The sequence below is a fragment of the Hyperolius riggenbachi genome, chromosome 7 (genome assembly GCF_040937935.1).
Source record: "Hyperolius riggenbachi isolate aHypRig1 chromosome 7, aHypRig1.pri, whole genome shotgun sequence".
Taxonomy (NCBI): Eukaryota; Metazoa; Chordata; class Amphibia; order Anura; family Hyperoliidae; genus Hyperolius; species Hyperolius riggenbachi.
The window spans coordinates 205,104,333-205,121,451 of NC_090652.1; the positions used below are offsets into that span (position 1 = coordinate 205,104,333).

Consider the following 17,119-nt stretch of genomic DNA (forward strand, 5'->3'; position numbering starts at 1 on the left):
CACTAGTGCAGGGGGCGTGACAGGAAAAGTATGCACTGGTACTGGGGTGTGCATATAACAGGGGGGGGGGGGCAGGAGATGAGGTGTCGTCCCAAGGCCAATTGCCTAAAGAGTTAATGCTGAAGTTGATTGAAAATTGGCCTGTAGTGTATGGGGAGCCAACAGATATGTCTCTTGGTCAATCTGCGCATACATCGCTAGATATATGGGCAACTTTAATATGTAAACCTCAGGCGTGCAAAGAAATTTCTGCCCCTGTTACCCCCCCCCCCCAAAAAAAACCCAAACCCACAGTTTTAACATTTCAGTGGCATACAACAGCGCCGCAGAATGACTCACATTCCACTTAGCAGCATGACATCACATTATAATACATCACAAACAAGGTAGCACATAAATACTGCCATAGAGTGAAGTTGGTCCTGGTCCCCCTGGAAATCCCTGTCAGGCATATTATCGTAATTGCAATGTTATGTTAATCATTCACCTTTAGTTTGTAGAATAAGATCCAGCATCCCTACACTTTTTCCTACATTTTTTTTTTTTTAATGACATTTATGGTTCTTAAACACACGTTTCAACCAGACTAAGTCCCTGATATCCAGTCTCTCTTCAGAGGGGGTGTACTCTTGCTCCATTTTAGGATAATTTAATCAGGCACTACTTTCTAGTATTTGCCACTTTCAGTGGTAACTGCTCACTGGAAAGGGTCCCTTCTTTGAGCTCTGAACCGGATCGTCGGGCAGTTCAGCCGCCCAGCTGCTGGCCAGTGGCCTTAAGCGCCTTTCAGCTGCAATTGCATACAGCCAACTGGTAGCTTTTAGTAACACTGTGCATGTCACATTTGGCATTTGTCGACTATTACCCTGCAGCAAAAATAGTCTCATGTTGCAACTGCTGTGCTCAGATGCATCTACATGGGGGAACCGCTTTTCTCAAACCCTCAGCTGGGACACGTCCTTCAGGAGTTTGAGCACGCCCAGACACCTGCTGAAACACAACGAAAAGGATTAAAAGCTCCCGCCCTCCCTCTATCCTCAGTGTATTTGTGTTTCCGCCCGGGAACACACGGAAAGGTAGCTCCTATTTGTTATTTTATTGCTCTCACCGGAGGGTGAGTTTGGTCCTGGCGGTGGTTCTTATAGTTAGCCGGGGGGTGCTCCATGGAGGCGATCTGGAGTCGGATCCGGGAAGACGTGCCGCCGCCGCCATTATGCTGGACGCCCGCGGTTGGAATAGGGCAGTCCAGCTTCCTTCCTCCTGCGCGCCTAGCCTTCTGCCGGCTTTTGAAAAAAAGGCAGAGGTTCCGGCTGATGCGCATGACGGACTTCCGGGAGGAGAGGGGAAGCGACCGGAAGTGACGTCGGAAGGATGGGCGTATGAAAGGACGCCAGGGAGAGGCCGCTATGGCGCACAATGGAGTCAGCAAGCGCTTCAGCGGCCTCTGCGTCCCAGGGCAGTGCACCGGCAGCAGCATCAACGGCAGCAGTGTCGGCGTCCGCAGCATCAGCCTCCTCAGCCTCCACAGCCAAGCAGTCGGATGGTGGGGTGAGTGGGAGAATGCTCTCGCTTACTGAAACCGACCATAAAGATAAGTGATTAATGGGGTTTCTCTATGTCTGTTTTCTCTTTTCAGGCCAAAGTGGAGTCTAAATCTGGTGGCTCTAGTGTTAGGCCTAAATCTAAGAAATGTTGCCAATGTCTGGCTAAATTATCTTCTAGTTATACAAAAAGTTTATGCCAGAATTGTATTGATGCAGTTATTGCTTCTGAGTCATCAGCAATTTTTAAAAATGTAATGCGTGCAGTTAAAAGGGATATGACGGAAACTTTGGGTAAATTTAAAGAGTCCCTTTTGTCAGTTTCCACGGAGGTTTCTGGGGCTGGTCCTTCCTCGGCACCTATTGAGTCTATTCCTCCTCCTATCTCTGGCGATCTGGAGTCGGATCCTCCTGCGGGCCCTTCCCAGTTACCAGTTGATTTTAGAGGGGCTCTGCAGGAGGAGGAAGAGGAGGAGGAGGAGAGGGAAGATTTAGAGAGCGGAAATTTCTCTGAAGTTGAGGAGGGAGAGACCGTTCATACAGAGGAAGACTCGGATGAAGAGTCTAAAAAACCAGCAAGATTTTTGTTTAATACAGATGAGGTTAATGATTTACTTAAAGCTGTATACACTACGGAACAAATTCCTGAAGTTCAAAAGGAATTGTCAGTTCAGGATCAGGTATATTCCGGTTTGGCTCAGCAAACGGGTAGAGTTTTTCCGTTTCACCAGTCCCTTAAGGACATTATTGCATCGCAATGGCAGGAGCCGGAGCGACGTTTGTTTATCCCTAAGTTGGCTAAGAGAAAATATCCGTTTGCCCAGTCAGATATGGAAAAATTTACGAAATGTCCAAAGATTGATGCTTCTTTATCTAAATATTCAAAAAATGCGGACTTATCCTTTGAGGATGCAGGGATGCTAAAGGACGCTATGGATAAAATAATTGATTTATTGCTCAAAAAGGCATGGGAATCGGCATCTTTTGCCTTTTTACCAAGTGTAGCAGCTACTTGCATATCCAGGAATTTAAAAGTGTGGATGGAAAATTTAGTTTCACATATTACTTCTGGTAAAACTTTGGATACTTATGTCAAGTCTCTGCCGGTGGTTTTGAGATCGGTGGCTTTTTTGGCAGACGCGGCGGTAGAGATTATTAGAATTTCTGCCCGTACTACGGCTCTTATCAATTCGGCCAGGAGAGCGGTCTGGCTCAAGACCTGGGATGGGGACTTGACATCAAAGAACAAATTATGCTCGGTACCCTTTGAAGGTAATTTACTTTTCGGGAGTGAATTAGAGAATATTCTTTCCCGATCAGCTGAGAGGGGAAAACAGTTTCCCAGTAAACGTAAACCCTTTCAATTTAAGAAACAGGGGAATTTCAGAAGGCCTGGACAGAGTAGGGAGGATCAACCCAAGTCTCATTCCCAACAGAAAAAATGGTCTTTTCCAGCAGGCAAGGGGAAAGGGGGATTTGCTCTTGCTAAACCCAACAACCCCAAAGAGAATAAATGACTCTCGGCCAGTGGGGGGGAGGCTTCGCTTTTTTGTTTCCCAGTGGAGTCAAATAAATCCAGATCCTTTTATTTTAAAAATTATAAGGAACGGTTACCGTCCGCAATTTTTTGTTCCACCTCCCTCCAGGGTCTATGTGAACAGTCTTCCTCTAGATCAGAGGAAGGCAAACGGACTTCAGTTAGAAATTTCAAAATTAATTTCAAAGCAGGTAATACTTCCGGTGCCTCAAGAGGAAGAGTACCAGGGGTATTATTCCCACATATTTCTGGTCACAAAGAATACAGGGGACTTCAGATTCATTCTGAACCTGAAGTCTCTAAACCCTTTTTTAACTTACAGGAGGTTCAGAATGGAGAACATCTCCTCAGTAAGGGCCCTACTGCAGGGGGAGGAGTTTTTTGTGTCAATAGATTTACAGGACGCATATTTACACATCCCCATTGCACAGTCGCATCAGAAGTTTCTGAGGTTCGCAATTCAATCACAGGGACAGTGTCTCCATTACCAGTTTCAAGCACTTCCCTTCGGAATTGCGACAGCCCCTCGAATCTTTACAAAGGTGCTGGCCGAGATCATGAAGTTTATAAGACTTCAAGGAATAGAGATAATTCCTTATTTAGACGACCTGCTAATTTTTGCCAAAACAGAGCAGACATTAATACAGCACAGAGACCAGGTAATTCAAACCTTAACGCAGTTGGGATGGATAATAAATTATCAGAAATCCCATTTGATACCAACACAGACGATCGTATTCTTGGGCTATACGATCGATTCTGTCAGAGGCAGGATTTTTCTTCCCATAGTAAAAGTAGAAAGATTACAGTCAGAGTTAAGAAACCTTTTACTGTTACAAGAAACATCCATCAGAAACGTGATGAAGGTTTTGGGGTTAATGACAGCAGCACTCCCGGCAGTCTCTTGGGCACAGTTTCACAGTCGAGGTCTGCAGAGGTGGTTGTTAGCAATTTGGGACAAGACTCAGGAGTCTCTGGAGAACGTAGTTCAGATTCCGGGTCAGGTAAAGCAAAGTTTACACTGGTGGCTAGGCACCTCCAATCTCACTCAGGGCAGAGTGTGGAGACAGCAAGACCCAGTGAGAATCCACACAGATGCAAGCGCTTGGGGTTGGGGAGCCACGACCCTAGGTTATCAGGCACAGGGGACATGGCCCAAGAGGCTGGCAAGAAGCTCGTCCAATCTCAGGGAGCTTCGGGCAGTTCTGGAGGCGTTTTTTGCTTTTCAGGAATTGATACAGGACAAGCATGTTCTGGTTTTTTCCGACAATGTTTCCGCAGTGGCGTATCTCAACAAGCAAGGGGGCACCAGATCAGTGAGTCTGTCCCTCTTGTCGACGGAGATTTTTTGCTGGGCAGAGGCAAATCTGTTGTCAGTCGAAGCGATTCACATAAAGGGAACGCTGAATGTGGAAGCGGATTATTTGAGCCGCCACGAACTCGATCGAGAGGAATGGGAATTGAATCAGGAGGTTTTTCTCTGGATAACAGAAAGATTAGGCTCTCCAGAGATCGATCTCTTCGCTTCTCCGACCAACGCGAAGTTACCCCAATTTTTTTCTCTCCATGGCAGTCCAAGCTCCCTGGGATTGGACGCACTATCGGTACCATGGACATTCAGTCTAGGCTATGCCTTTCCGCCCCTAAAGTTAATTCCACGAGTTCTCGAGAAGGTGCAAAGGGAAAAGGCAAATTTAATTCTGATTGCACCAGCCTGGCCCAAGAGGGTTTGGTTTGCCACGCTCTTGAGTCTGTCAGTGCAATCTCCATTACCTCTCCCGCTGAGGTCAGACCTTTTACGACAGGGGCCCGTATTTCATCCCAGGCCGGAGTTGTTCAGTCTATCGGCTTGGATCCTGAGAGGCTAATTCTTAGGAACAAGGGGATATCCGAAAAAGTGATTGATACGTTATTGAAGTGCAGGAAACCCGTCACGCACAAGATCTATAGGAAGGTGTGGAGAGTGTTTGAGTCATGGTGTATTTCTCATAATAGATGTCAGTCGGAACTAGGTACCATTCTGGATTTTCTCCAGGAGGGTCTTGAAATGAATTTGTCCCTCAGTACGCTCAAAGTGCAGTGTTCAGCGTTATCTATTCTATTGGATAGACCCTTGGCACAAGAAAGGTTAATCAGAGATTTTTTTCGTGCAGTACGAAGATCCACACCTATCAAACAAAAGATTGTGCCTCAGTGGGATCTTTCCTTGATCCTTAATGTGCTAACTAAAACCCCGTTTGAGCCCATTGAGGAAATTGATCTAAAATTTTTGACGTTTAAAGTTATCTTTTTAGTTGCAATTACGTCGGCCAGGAGACTGGGTGATCTCCAGGCCTTATCTATTAAGGATCCGTTTTTGGCAATTTTTCCGGACAAGGTTGTTCTGCGGTTAGATCCTAATTATTTACCGAAAGTTTCTTCGGAGTTTCACAGATCTCAAAGTATTGTTCTTCCGTCATTTTGTGATAGGCCTTCTTGTGCCAAGGAGTCTGAATTTCATTGTTTAGATGTCAGGCGAGCTATTTTGGCCTACTTGACTAGAACTAGGGAGTTTAGAAAGACCTCTCATTTATTTGTTCTATATGGTGCAAAAAACCGAGGTCTCCAGGCTTCTAGACAGACTCTGGCTAAATGGATCTGTGAGGTTATTTCGTTGGCCTACAAGATTTCAGACTCTACTCCACCAACCAGTATTAACGCACACTCGACCCGTTCCATCTCTACATCATGGGCTGAGAGAGCGGGGGCTACAGTTCAGCAGATATGTCAGGCGGCGACCTGGGCAAGTCCTTCCACCTTTATCAAACACTATAGAGTGGATGTGCTGTCACAACAGGATTTGTCGTTTGGCAGGAAAGTGCTACAGGCTGTAGTCCCTCCCTAGGTGGGTCATTTTACTTTTCCATCTCTCCTGAAGGACGTGTCCCAGCTGAGGGTTTGAGAAAGCACCTGCTAGACTTACCGGTAGCGGTGTTTCTATCCTGAAGCTGGGACACGGTCCGCTACCCTACCCTTCTGCGCACTTTCCTGACGTCTGTTCTGTTAGAGGTCACTAGGAGGTGCTTCGCTCCTCTCTTCTTTCCTGGTGTTCCGGTCTTTTACTTTTTATACACTGAGGATAGAGGGAGGGCGGGAGCTTTTAATCCTTTTCGTTGTGTTTCAGCAGGTGTCTGGGCGTTCCCAAACTCCTGAAGGACGTGTCCCAGCTTCAGGATAGAAACACCGCTACCGGTAAGTCTAGCAGGTGCTATCCACCACCTGCTCGTGGAAAAGAGGCCTAATTCAAACATGGGTAAGAGAAGAGCTCCTTGTGCCATAATAAGATTAGGGCAAGTGTTTGCAGACTTATGGAAATAAACATAAAGCCAATAATGGGAACAGGTAATCTTATCCTGGAATGCTCAAGTGTAACTCTGTTATCCTTGTTCCAAGAAAGTGAATGTTACATTTTTGGCATTTATATAAAGTTGTAGCTGACTTCAGATTTAATTGAATACAGTATGTAGTTTTTAAAGTGAACCTAAAGCAAAGAAAAAAAAGTTGCCTAAGGAGAGGGAAGGCTCTGGATCCCATAGAGCCTTCCTGGTCCTCTCTCCATCTTGTTGTTCCAGCATCGGGCCTGGTGAAGTTCTTCAACCAGCTTGGTCAAGTATGTCTTCGGCCCGCCTCAGGCAGTCTTCGGAAGTGCTTGCTTCCCTGAGTACGTGCAAGTCTGAGCTCACGTATGTGAAGTATGGATGCTTATGTTTTTTTCCCCCGAGTACAACGGGGTTACAGGGGTGAAACAAGCAGACAAGCATATTGTCAATGAAACTTCTGTCTATAGCTTGCAATATCCATTTTTCTTCTGCAGCGTTTCACTAAGGAGGCAGGCAACCTGTCCATGCTTGATAACTGACATCTTACAGCTTTGGTACCACAAGTAGTGGCATTTAGGGCCTGTTTCCATTGCATGCGGTGCGATGCGGCTATATACCCGCAACACAAGCGGGTGTCCTGTAACTAATGCATGGCAATGGAACAGTTTCCACTGTGTGCATTGCGTGCGGAGTGATCCGAGAATCTGCAGCATGCCACAGATTCTCGCACCGCTGCATCCGCCCGCCGTCTGCTCCGTACACTTTCGCATCGGGAGATGCAGAAGCGACACGGCCAGCAGCGGACGTGATGCGATGCGGCTAAGAAGCCGCATTCGCATCACTTTACAGTGGAAAAGGGCCCTAAAGGCGGATGTGACTGTCAGCACTTTCCTTGGATAATGCTGCCAGCAATCAATGTGCACACTGCCACCATACGCATTTGAGCTTTCCTTTTAAATATAACCATTTCAAATTCTTTCTACAAGTATACAAAAACTGTAACCTTCCACTCAAATGTATCTTGGCCTATTATTATTATTTTTTTTTCAGAGATGGCAATCTGCAGGATATCGTGAATGCAGGCAGCTTGCATGAATTCCTGGTGAATTTACATGAGAAGTTTGGGTCTGTTGCATCTTTTTGGTTTGGTCGGAGACTTGTAGTCAGTCTGGGGTCATTAGATCTACTGAAACAACACATAAACCCCAATAGGACATGTGAGTATGTCACAGGCTTGTATAGTAGTGACCAAGAAGTATAAAAGTTAAGTAACCATTAATATAAAGAGTGGCTTAGACTGGGGGTAATTCTATATTTTCCACAACTGCTCCAAATGGCTTCATTTACTTGTCATTGGTGGATATTCCTTTTCAAAAACGAGATAACCAGCCCTGCCCTTGCAGGCACATGAAGAGCAAGTCCTTCTATTATGTTTACCCAGCTGCATTCTGTCTCACCCCTCCCTTTCCCTGCTAGTCTCTGGTTGAATGCAAAGGTCTTTGTGGCATGATGTAACTGAAACCTATTCAGGATAAATCGGTAACGGGGCCAAATCTTTCAGGTCTTCATATTAGCATCTTAGTAAATGCAGAATTTTGTCAGTACTAGTCCTTCAGAATCAGGAAGATGATTACATGTTCTAGAAAGATATTAACTAAACATCAACATGAGCTGTTAAAGAGCAGGTAACTAGTTCACAGTAAAGCTGGCCATACATCTAGCTATACTGAGGCTTGATCAACCATCTGATTCGATAATTATATCAAATCGGATGAAAATTGGTGCTGTTCTAAGCATGCCTGTCAACGATTCAACTGATTTTTGGGCATGCTCGATCGTGCATGCTTGTTTTGATCGGGCAAGCTGGAAAAGCTCGGTCCGATATGGTTGATCAGGTGGGCTGGGGTAATAGCGTGCCACATCACAACAAAATGTGATGGATCAACGCTGTCTCTGCTAATGAATATGCCCCCCCAAAGCCCCTGACACACGCCACGGCATGGTGGTGCTCAGTGTGATGGCAGTGCTGGGAGTAGACAGCGTAGAAGACTGGGAGTTGATATAGCTGGATAGGTGCGATTAGTGCACAGGCATCGGGGGGGGAGGCTAACAAATTTTGGTGGGGGCAGGGCAGGTGTAGTTGTCACAAGGCTGATTCCCAATCGATTTCGTGCTGAAATCGATCGTGAATTAGCCTATGGTTTATGGGCAGCCAACAAGTCTCTCTCTGATCGGATTCAATCAGAGGTCTGTCTTCTGGTAGAAATGCCCAATATATTGAAGTACAGCACCAAAAAAAACCCAAATACTGGCAAGGATATGGGAATCAACACTCTGTCAAGTGGCAGCTGCAAAAGCAAAGCAAATCCTTTAAAGCATGAAAAAGAAGATGAAAATACTGTATGTGTTATATTACCACTGTATAAATCCCTTTTACGACCACATATGGAATTTGGGGTATGGTTCTGGGCACATATACATTTATTAATAAGATCTTTCATGAGTGTTTTTAGGTTGACTGGTTTCCAATGATATTTGTATAGACATACATGCTTGCTTGACACCGTGCAGATCGGCATGTAGTGCTCTATGAGGCTGGGAACACACTTAGCAGAAACGCTAGCATTTCGGAAAACGCAGCGTTTATGCATGCAATGTTAGTCAATGGACCCGATTTAAAAATGCATATGTGTTTTGCATGCGTTTTATAATATGCGTTTTTAAAAACACAGGATTTGTTTCCTTTTTTTTTTTTTTTAAACCCACATGATGAAAGTCAATGGTGACACAATGTAATGCGTTTTTCATGCGTTTTTATATGTTTGTCTTTTTTTTTTTTAAAAAAAAACAACAATGTTTTGTGATGTATTTCCGCTTCCTGTTGTCTTCCTAGTGATTTGCATAAAACACAATAAAAAAAATGCATGGAAAACGCATGCGCGTTTTGTATATACAAATGCATAGTGGCCTCCATCATCTGTAAGTGGAAGAAGTTCAAAACCACCAGGACTCTTCCTAGAGCTGGCTAGCCTTCTAAACTGAGTAATCGGGGAAGAAGGGCTTTAGTCAGGGAGGTGACCAAGAACCCGATGGTCATTGTCAGAACTCCAGAGGTCCTTTGCGAGAGAACCTTCCAGAAAGGCAACCATCTCTGCAGAAATCACCAATCGGGCATGTATGGTAGAGTGGCCAGACGGAAGCCACTCCTAGTAAAAGGTACATGGCAGCCTGCCTGGAGTTTGCCAAAAGGCACCTGAAGGACTCTGACCATGAGAAACAAAATTCTCTGGTCTGATGAACAGAGATGGAGGGTGATCAAAGAACGCCCTTCAAGGAAAAAACACAGACGACTGGAGCCCCATTAGTGCAATATGTGACAAAAGAGGATAATGAATGAAAGTGGTAGAATTTAGTGCTCACAAGTAAAGGTTGCAAATGGGCAACCAACCACTGCAAGCAGGTAGGGATGAACAAATCTAAAGGCTCATACACACATCAGACTATAGTCTTTGGAAAATGAAAGATCACAGACCAATCTTACCACCCTTCATGTAGTATGAGAGCCATACCTTCACAGTCTTTTCTATGGAGCTGAACTCCCCATCAGAAAAAAATCTTTGCAAGATGCTGCACACACAGATGCTGTACAGACACAAAAGATCAGTATCTGCAAAAGATCTGTTCCTGCCAAAGATCCGTTCCTGCAAATTGCATTCATAGTCTATGAGATCTGCACATCATCATACACACCTTGTTTAACTGACATTCATCTGCAGATCAGACAATCATCTGCAGATCTGAAAATCCATCCTGGTGGATCTGATCTGCAGATGAATGTCTGTTAAACAAGGTGTGTATGATTATATGCAGATATCATAGACTATGAATGCATTTTGCAGGAACGGATCTTTTGCAGATACTGATCTTTTGAATGTCTACAGCATCTTTGTGTGCAGCATCTTGCAAAGATTTCTATCTGATGGGGAGTTCAGCTCCATAGAATAGACTGTGTAGGTATGGCTCTCATACTACATGGACGGGGGTAAAATTGGTCTGTGATCTTTCATTTTCCAAAGACTATGGTCTGATGTGTGTACGAGCCTTAACTCCACACGGCTATCCAGACAGGCTGGGTGCAGTTGCGCTCGTCCTACAACAAAACTAAATGGTCCACTACTAGACCACAGGGGGCCAAATAGAAAACCCTTCCAAAGCAGGGTGTTTAAGTACAAACGGGGGGGGGGGGGGGGGGGGGAGGAGAGGCACCCAGGGTATAATAAAACTGTTAAAATCAACTAAAATGGAAAAAAAAATGGGGTGGCTTACCTCAATGAAGACATTCATATAATCAATTTTAATATGCATTGGCAATGTCTATGCCCACTTCCTCAGGCCAGATAAAGTGCCAGAAGGGTGTATTGAGCCTTGATTGTGACTAGGGACTTAAGGGCTGGTTCAGACGGACGTTTGGAGGCGTTGCGTTTGCTGGCGTCGCGTTCAGCAGCAGCGTGTGCGTTTGGATGCGGTCGCGTTTTTTCTTCCCCTAGGGGGACATTAGCCGTCGCGGTTAACCTCCCCTGGAAGCTACATGTAGCTTCCAGGGGCTCCTTGAACGCCAGGGAAAATCGGGACCCAAACGCCGCGTTTGTGTAAACGCGCTTGAAAGCTTGGTACAAACGCTCCCATTCACTTGAATGGGAGCGTTTAACACCAAGCCCTGAACGCTGGCTGTAAACGCTCTGCAAACGTCCGTCTGAACCAGCCCTAAAGCTGGTCATAGACTTTACAACCTTGATTTTATAACCCTGTCCAGTTTTACGTAATCTGTGTAGTAGAGCTGACTGAATACACTTTGAATGGGTGCTTTAGAGCCTGGACCAGATTATTTAATTAGCGGCCAGCTTAAAAGCTCTTTAAAGCGGATCCGAGATGAAAAACTAACTATAACAAGTAACTTGTCTATATATCTTATCTAAAGTTTAGATAGTTTACACAGCATATCTAGCTGCAAACAGCTTCAAAAGTTTGATTATTTATTCCTATGATACAATGAGGGCAGCCATGTTCTGTTTGTCACATTGTCACAGGCTGCGGGCTAGACATGCTATCAGCTTGCCTGTGTGTAAATTCAGTCCTTTCTCCTCCTCCCTCCTCCCCATCTGCCTCTGAAATCAATGGCTAGTAACCTCCACCTCCTGCCCAGACTGAGCTCCCATAAGCCCTTGCTGCAGTGCCAAGGCACAAAAGGAGCTGTGGGCGAGGCTTGTTTAGTTTATAGGGAATTAGAGTATTAAAACAAAACAAAAAAGTATTTGGCTTGAGGAATGCCCTATAAACAACAGGAAAGGAACACAATTATGCAATGAGTAAAAGTTTATCTCTGATCCACTTTAACTGCAATTTTTAGTGAATGGTCACTTTTTCAATCCATCATTCAGATCAAAAGAAAAAGATCACTTTTTTTTTTTTTTATCCACTGCATATGAGTCCTAACTATTCCCAATATCTAAATATCGAAACCAGTTGGGCTCATATGGAGGAAAAAAAAACTGTCACGCAGATCTACCAGTTCTTTAAAGGGAACCTAAACTGAGAGGGATATGGATGTTTCCTTTTAAAATATTACCAGTTGCCTGACTCTCCTGCTGATCCTGTGTCTCTAAGGCCTAGTGCACACCAGAGCGGTTCGGCTGCGGTTTGCGATCCGCTTGCGGGTGCGGATCTGCTAGGGTAATGTATTTCAATGAGCTGGTGCACTCCAGAGCAGGAGGCGTTTTGCAGAAACGCATACTCCCGGGCTGCTGCAGATTTTGGAGTGCGGATGCGTTTCTGCCTCAATGTTAAGTATAGAAAAAACGCAAACCGCTCTGAAAAACAGTTTGCCAGGCGTTTTTTGTTACAGTAGCTGTTCAGTAACAGCTTTACTGTAACAATACATGAAATCTACTACACCAAAAACACTTCACAAAACCGCAAAATGCTAGGTGAAACGCTACAGAAAAATAAGAAAAAGCGTTTCAAAATCTGCTAGCATTTTGCGGATCTGCTAGCGTTTTTTGGTGTGCACCAGGCCTATTACTTTTAGCCACAGCCCTTGAACCAGCATGCAGATCAGGTGCTCTGACTGAAGTCAGACTGCATTAGCTGCATGCTTGTTTCAGGTGTGTGATTCAACCACTACTGCAGTGAAAGAGACCAGCAGGACTGCCAGGCAACTAGGATGGTTTAAAAGGAAACATCCATATTCCTCTCAGTTTAGGTTCCCTTTAAGGAAGCCATCAATAATATGTTAGCTTAGGATCGCTTTAGCCCGCCAGCTAATCTATTTTATACAATACGTTCTAATTAATTAGATTGGATCAAAAATATGATCATTCACTACAAATTGTACTGCTAATGGGCACCTTTAGTAAAATGATTTGTCAGATGACATTATAATCCGAAAGGACAGTTCCTGAGAAACACATGGAAAAATGGGGAATGCACTGGGGTATCAGGCAAACCGGGTACATGCAGCTTCTGGACAAATCTGGCCCCGCCATAGACTTTAATTGAAAATATCGGCAAGCTTGCGCCAAAAGGGAAATTCAGGCACTGGGAAATGCCTAATAGTTATTATTTTATGCTGCTCCTTTTTTTTTTTTATTTTGCGCCACCAGGGGATGGGTTAGAGACAGGTAGTGGAGAGTTCTGTGTAAGAATAGAGTTGGGTTTAGCAATAATAAAATATCAGTAAGGCTAAGTTCACAGTGGGACGTTAAAGTCGCGCGTTAAAACAGCATTTAACGCAGAATAACTCACTGCAATGAAAAATCAATGCCCTGTTCACAGTGCACACGTTGCGTTGGTGTCTAACACTGCACGTTAAGTGAAAGTACTGCATGCAGTGCGTTATACACGGTATAAGCTGCGTTGGACTGTTTGCACATGCTCAGTAATGACTTGGAAGCATACTTTTCATTGCCTGTATTTTTTACTGTATCTGCTGTATGCGACAATAACGCTGCGTTGCCACTTTTTGGGCGCGTTGCGTTATAAGCTTGCGGTGCGACTTTAACGTGGCATCAAAACGCAACGTCCCACTGCGAATCTAGCCTTACAGTTACCGATATTTTACTAACAAAAGTGAACAATTTAAACGGTAGAGTATCAGTATTCTACTATTGGCACAGTGCCTGCGCCCAATTTTACATGGAGCCTGAAATTCATCAACACATTCACTGGTTATGGAGGAAATAACTTTTAAACCTGTATATTCTGTACAGTCCGGCTTCTTGCACACAGGGACGTTAAAGGCGCACGTAAGTGCAGCCTGTGACGCTCCCCCAACGCACAGCAATGTAACACAAGTGGGCTGTTCACACTGCCCACGTTGCGTTACATTGTAACGCGGCAAAGTGCTGCATGCTGTGCGTTTATAGGCGGCTAAGCCGCGTTACGAAGGAGGCACTCAATTGGCTTCAAACTTGCGTTTTATCAAATCCCAGTAATACACGACATGTTTCGGGGCATATCCCCTTCATCAGGTGTACATACATTGAATGGCACACAGTGAATAAATACATACTTCTAACCACCACACCCTAAATTGGACCACCTCCATCTTGTCAGCTGATCACTGACCTCACACAGTCCAAAGTCTTGTTAACCCCTTAGGGCACTGATCAGAGGCATTACTATATCCGTCTACCTCGGTAAACCTGATTAACAAATCAAATTACTGCATCTTAAGTAAACCTAATACAGAGGGTGGTAAGATGGATCTGTGGTCTGTGGTCCAAATATTTGCAACAGAAGTTTTTCGCAGTATTGTCTGTATTAGGTTTACCTAAGATGCAGTAATTTGATTTGTTAATCAGGTTTACCGAGGTAGACGGATATAGTAATGCCTCTGATCAGTGCCCTAAGGGGTTAACAAGACTTTGGACTGTGTGAGGTCAGTGATCAGCTGACTTGTCAGCTGACAAGATGGAGGTGGTCCAATTTAGGGTGTGGTGGTTAGAAGTATGTATTTATTCACTGTGTGCCATTCAATGTATGTACACCTGATGAAGGGGATATGCCCCGAAACATGTTGTGTATTACTGGGATTTGATAAAACGCAAGTTTGAAGCCAATTGAGTGCCTCCTTCGTATTTACTACATTGAACCGTGTGTGGAGTGGTGACCCACAGAGGGATTGTGCACCGGCAACATAGACCTGACTAGGCCTATTCCACAGGGACTCACTGCAGTTTGCTTGTTGTGGGCTAAGCCGCGTTAGACTGTTTGCACATGCTCAGTCATGTTGGGGAGGAGGGGAGAGCGGTGGGGCACATGGCTAATTAATATTCACTGCACTCAGTGAAGTGCAGTGTTTACTTCCTGGAGCGGCCGCTCTGTGCAGCGATTGGCCGGGAGGGACCACGTGATGCCACATGCGTCCAAGAGTACGCATCACGGACGCCAGAGTGAGCTGCACAACGCGGCTCACTCAGACGTCCACACCAGAGAGCACCAGGCGTTGCGTTAGGGACACGTTATGTGCCCTATAACGTCCCCTAAACGCAATGTCCTGGTGTGTAACTAGCCTAAAAGTAGTATGCTCTACTTGTGCAGTAAGTCAAAATAAATAGAAAAAAGGCTGGATAGACTTCTTTCTGATGAGGATTGCAGTAATTGCCATAATCCTGTGTACAGCTTCGTTTTAATTCAGATCCAAAATCTGATAGCTGTATATAAATCATGTATTAGCCTATGAGGTTTTGCAGTGCATTATCGTTGTTAATGGCCTATAGAAATGTATTGTTTTTGCCAGCAATGCTCATAGATTTGCTTACATTTATTACAACAATTGGTACTTATCCATTTAAGGTGCAGATAATTAAAGTCCACTTTGTGATATACTTGCGTATAAGCTGAGGTACCCACTTTTCCCTCAGAATCCAAGAAAAAGTTATTGACTCACATATAAGCCCCCTCCCTAGTATGCCCCTCCCCACAGTAGCCACATGTGCACCCAGGACAAGTTATCCCCTCTCCCCATAGCCACATGTGCCCAAAGGATGATTCAGCTATGTCTCAAGACGCCACTAGATGGCATCATAGATACGAGACACAGCAATTGCCACACAGGAAAAACACCCGATCATTGCACCGCTGACACGTTGCTTGCACGTTTTGCTCCACAAGCCAAAGGACACAGGTAGTCTTCAGCAGTACACTCTGCACACCATGTTGCAGGGGATGGGAGCATGGACACAGCAGAAAGCCAGCTGGCAAGAGCAGGATCACTAGTGCAAGATTCTTACACTCCTCTGCCAATAACAAAACCTGCTGCACCATTCGTTCTGCTCCGTTAACTCACACCTAAGCCGAGGGAGTAACTTTTCAGCACTTTTTTTTTTAATGCTGAAAAATTAAGCTTATACGTGAGTATATAATAAGGTGGTTTCTGAAGTTTACCATTGAATAAGAAAAGCAGTAGCCAAGCAAGCTTTGGAAGAAGTAGTGGCTAGTGAAACTTACTGATATGTGGTCTATAGCTACCGTCTGCTTTAATTGGACATTGCACTATTCCACTATTTGTATTCTAAGAATGTAAAAAGATGTCAGGATTCTTACATAATGGTACTACTATGTTACATGCACATGGTGTCATCCCCACTGACAGCTCCCGGTACTTATACCAATTAAAACAGCGGCTGGTACAAATTTACAGACCTAAATGTTTCTTGTTTTTAATTTGTTGCTTCAGTGAGCATGATTGTCTAGAGTAAGAAGAGCATAGCAAGCACACCTTGTATTCTTTTTGCAAAAGATTTGCTTATGACAGTGTCTGTACCTCCATCGTCTCATTGTTGGCCTCTTCCAGCGGATCCCTTTCAGATGATGCTGAAATCTCTCTTGGGTTATCAGTCAGGCGTTATTGGAGAAGCAGCTGAAAATCACATACAGAAAAAGCTATATGAAAATGGCATAAACAAGTCTTTACAGAGTAACTTCAGTGTTATACAAAAGGTAATGATTTTTGTGATTAGATCAGCCATGTAATTACATAAAGGTACTGGCACCTGCCTCCAGTTACTAGTCGCTAAAGTCCTTCGTAACGCAAAAGCATCTAGAGTGCCATATTTCTTAAGAAATTAAGGAACACATACATTTACTGGAAAGTTCCTGAATGTGGAACATTGCTACAATCGATTTCCTTTTTAACTACCGCACTTTGTTCCTTTGTGTTCTGTGACTATGATTTGCCCTTAAAGGATAACTGAAGTGACAAGAATATAAATGCTGCCATATTTATTTCCTTTTTAACAATACCAGTTGCCTGGCAGCCCTACTGATCTACTGGCTGCAGTAGTGTCTGAATAGCACCAGAGATGAGCTTATCAGATCTGACTTAATGTCAAAAACACCTGTTTTTCACAGTGTTTTTTTCACTGTACAGGAAAGCAATTTAGGAGTGATTGCATTTTGTGATTCTACAGTGGGTTGCAAAAGTATTCGGCCCCCTTGAAGTTTTCCACATTTTGTCACATTACTGCCACAAACATGCATCAATTTTATTGGAATTCCACGTGAAAGACCAATACAAAGTGGTGTACATGTGAGAAGTGGATCGAAAATCATACATCATTCCAAACATTTTTTACAAATAAATAACTGCAAAGTGGGGTGTGCGTAATTATTCGGCCCCCTGA

The 17,119-nt window shown here is 44.3% G+C and overlaps 2 protein-coding genes across 2 annotated transcripts in view; one reads left to right on the plus strand and one right to left on the minus strand.

Moving 5' to 3' along the window:
• LOC137524779 (alpha-aspartyl dipeptidase) overlaps nucleotides 1-16,349 on the minus strand; it is a 65,038-nt gene extending 48,689 nt beyond the window's left edge. The window contains exon 1 of the mRNA XM_068245029.1: nucleotides 16,261-16,349. Coding sequence (XP_068101130.1) covers nucleotides 16,261-16,274 — 14 coding nt within the window. The 5' untranslated portion in view covers nucleotides 16,275-16,349. The remainder of the gene's footprint in view (nucleotides 1-16,260) is intronic.
• The window catches only part of CYP20A1 (cytochrome P450 family 20 subfamily A member 1), a 61,685-nt gene that overhangs the window by 4,640 nt on the left and 39,926 nt on the right, over nucleotides 1-17,119 (plus strand). Inside the window, exons 3-4 of the mRNA XM_068245027.1 lie at nucleotides 7,488-7,654; nucleotides 16,291-16,436. Coding sequence (XP_068101128.1) covers nucleotides 7,488-7,654; nucleotides 16,291-16,436 — 313 coding nt within the window. The remainder of the gene's footprint in view (nucleotides 1-7,487; nucleotides 7,655-16,290; nucleotides 16,437-17,119) is intronic.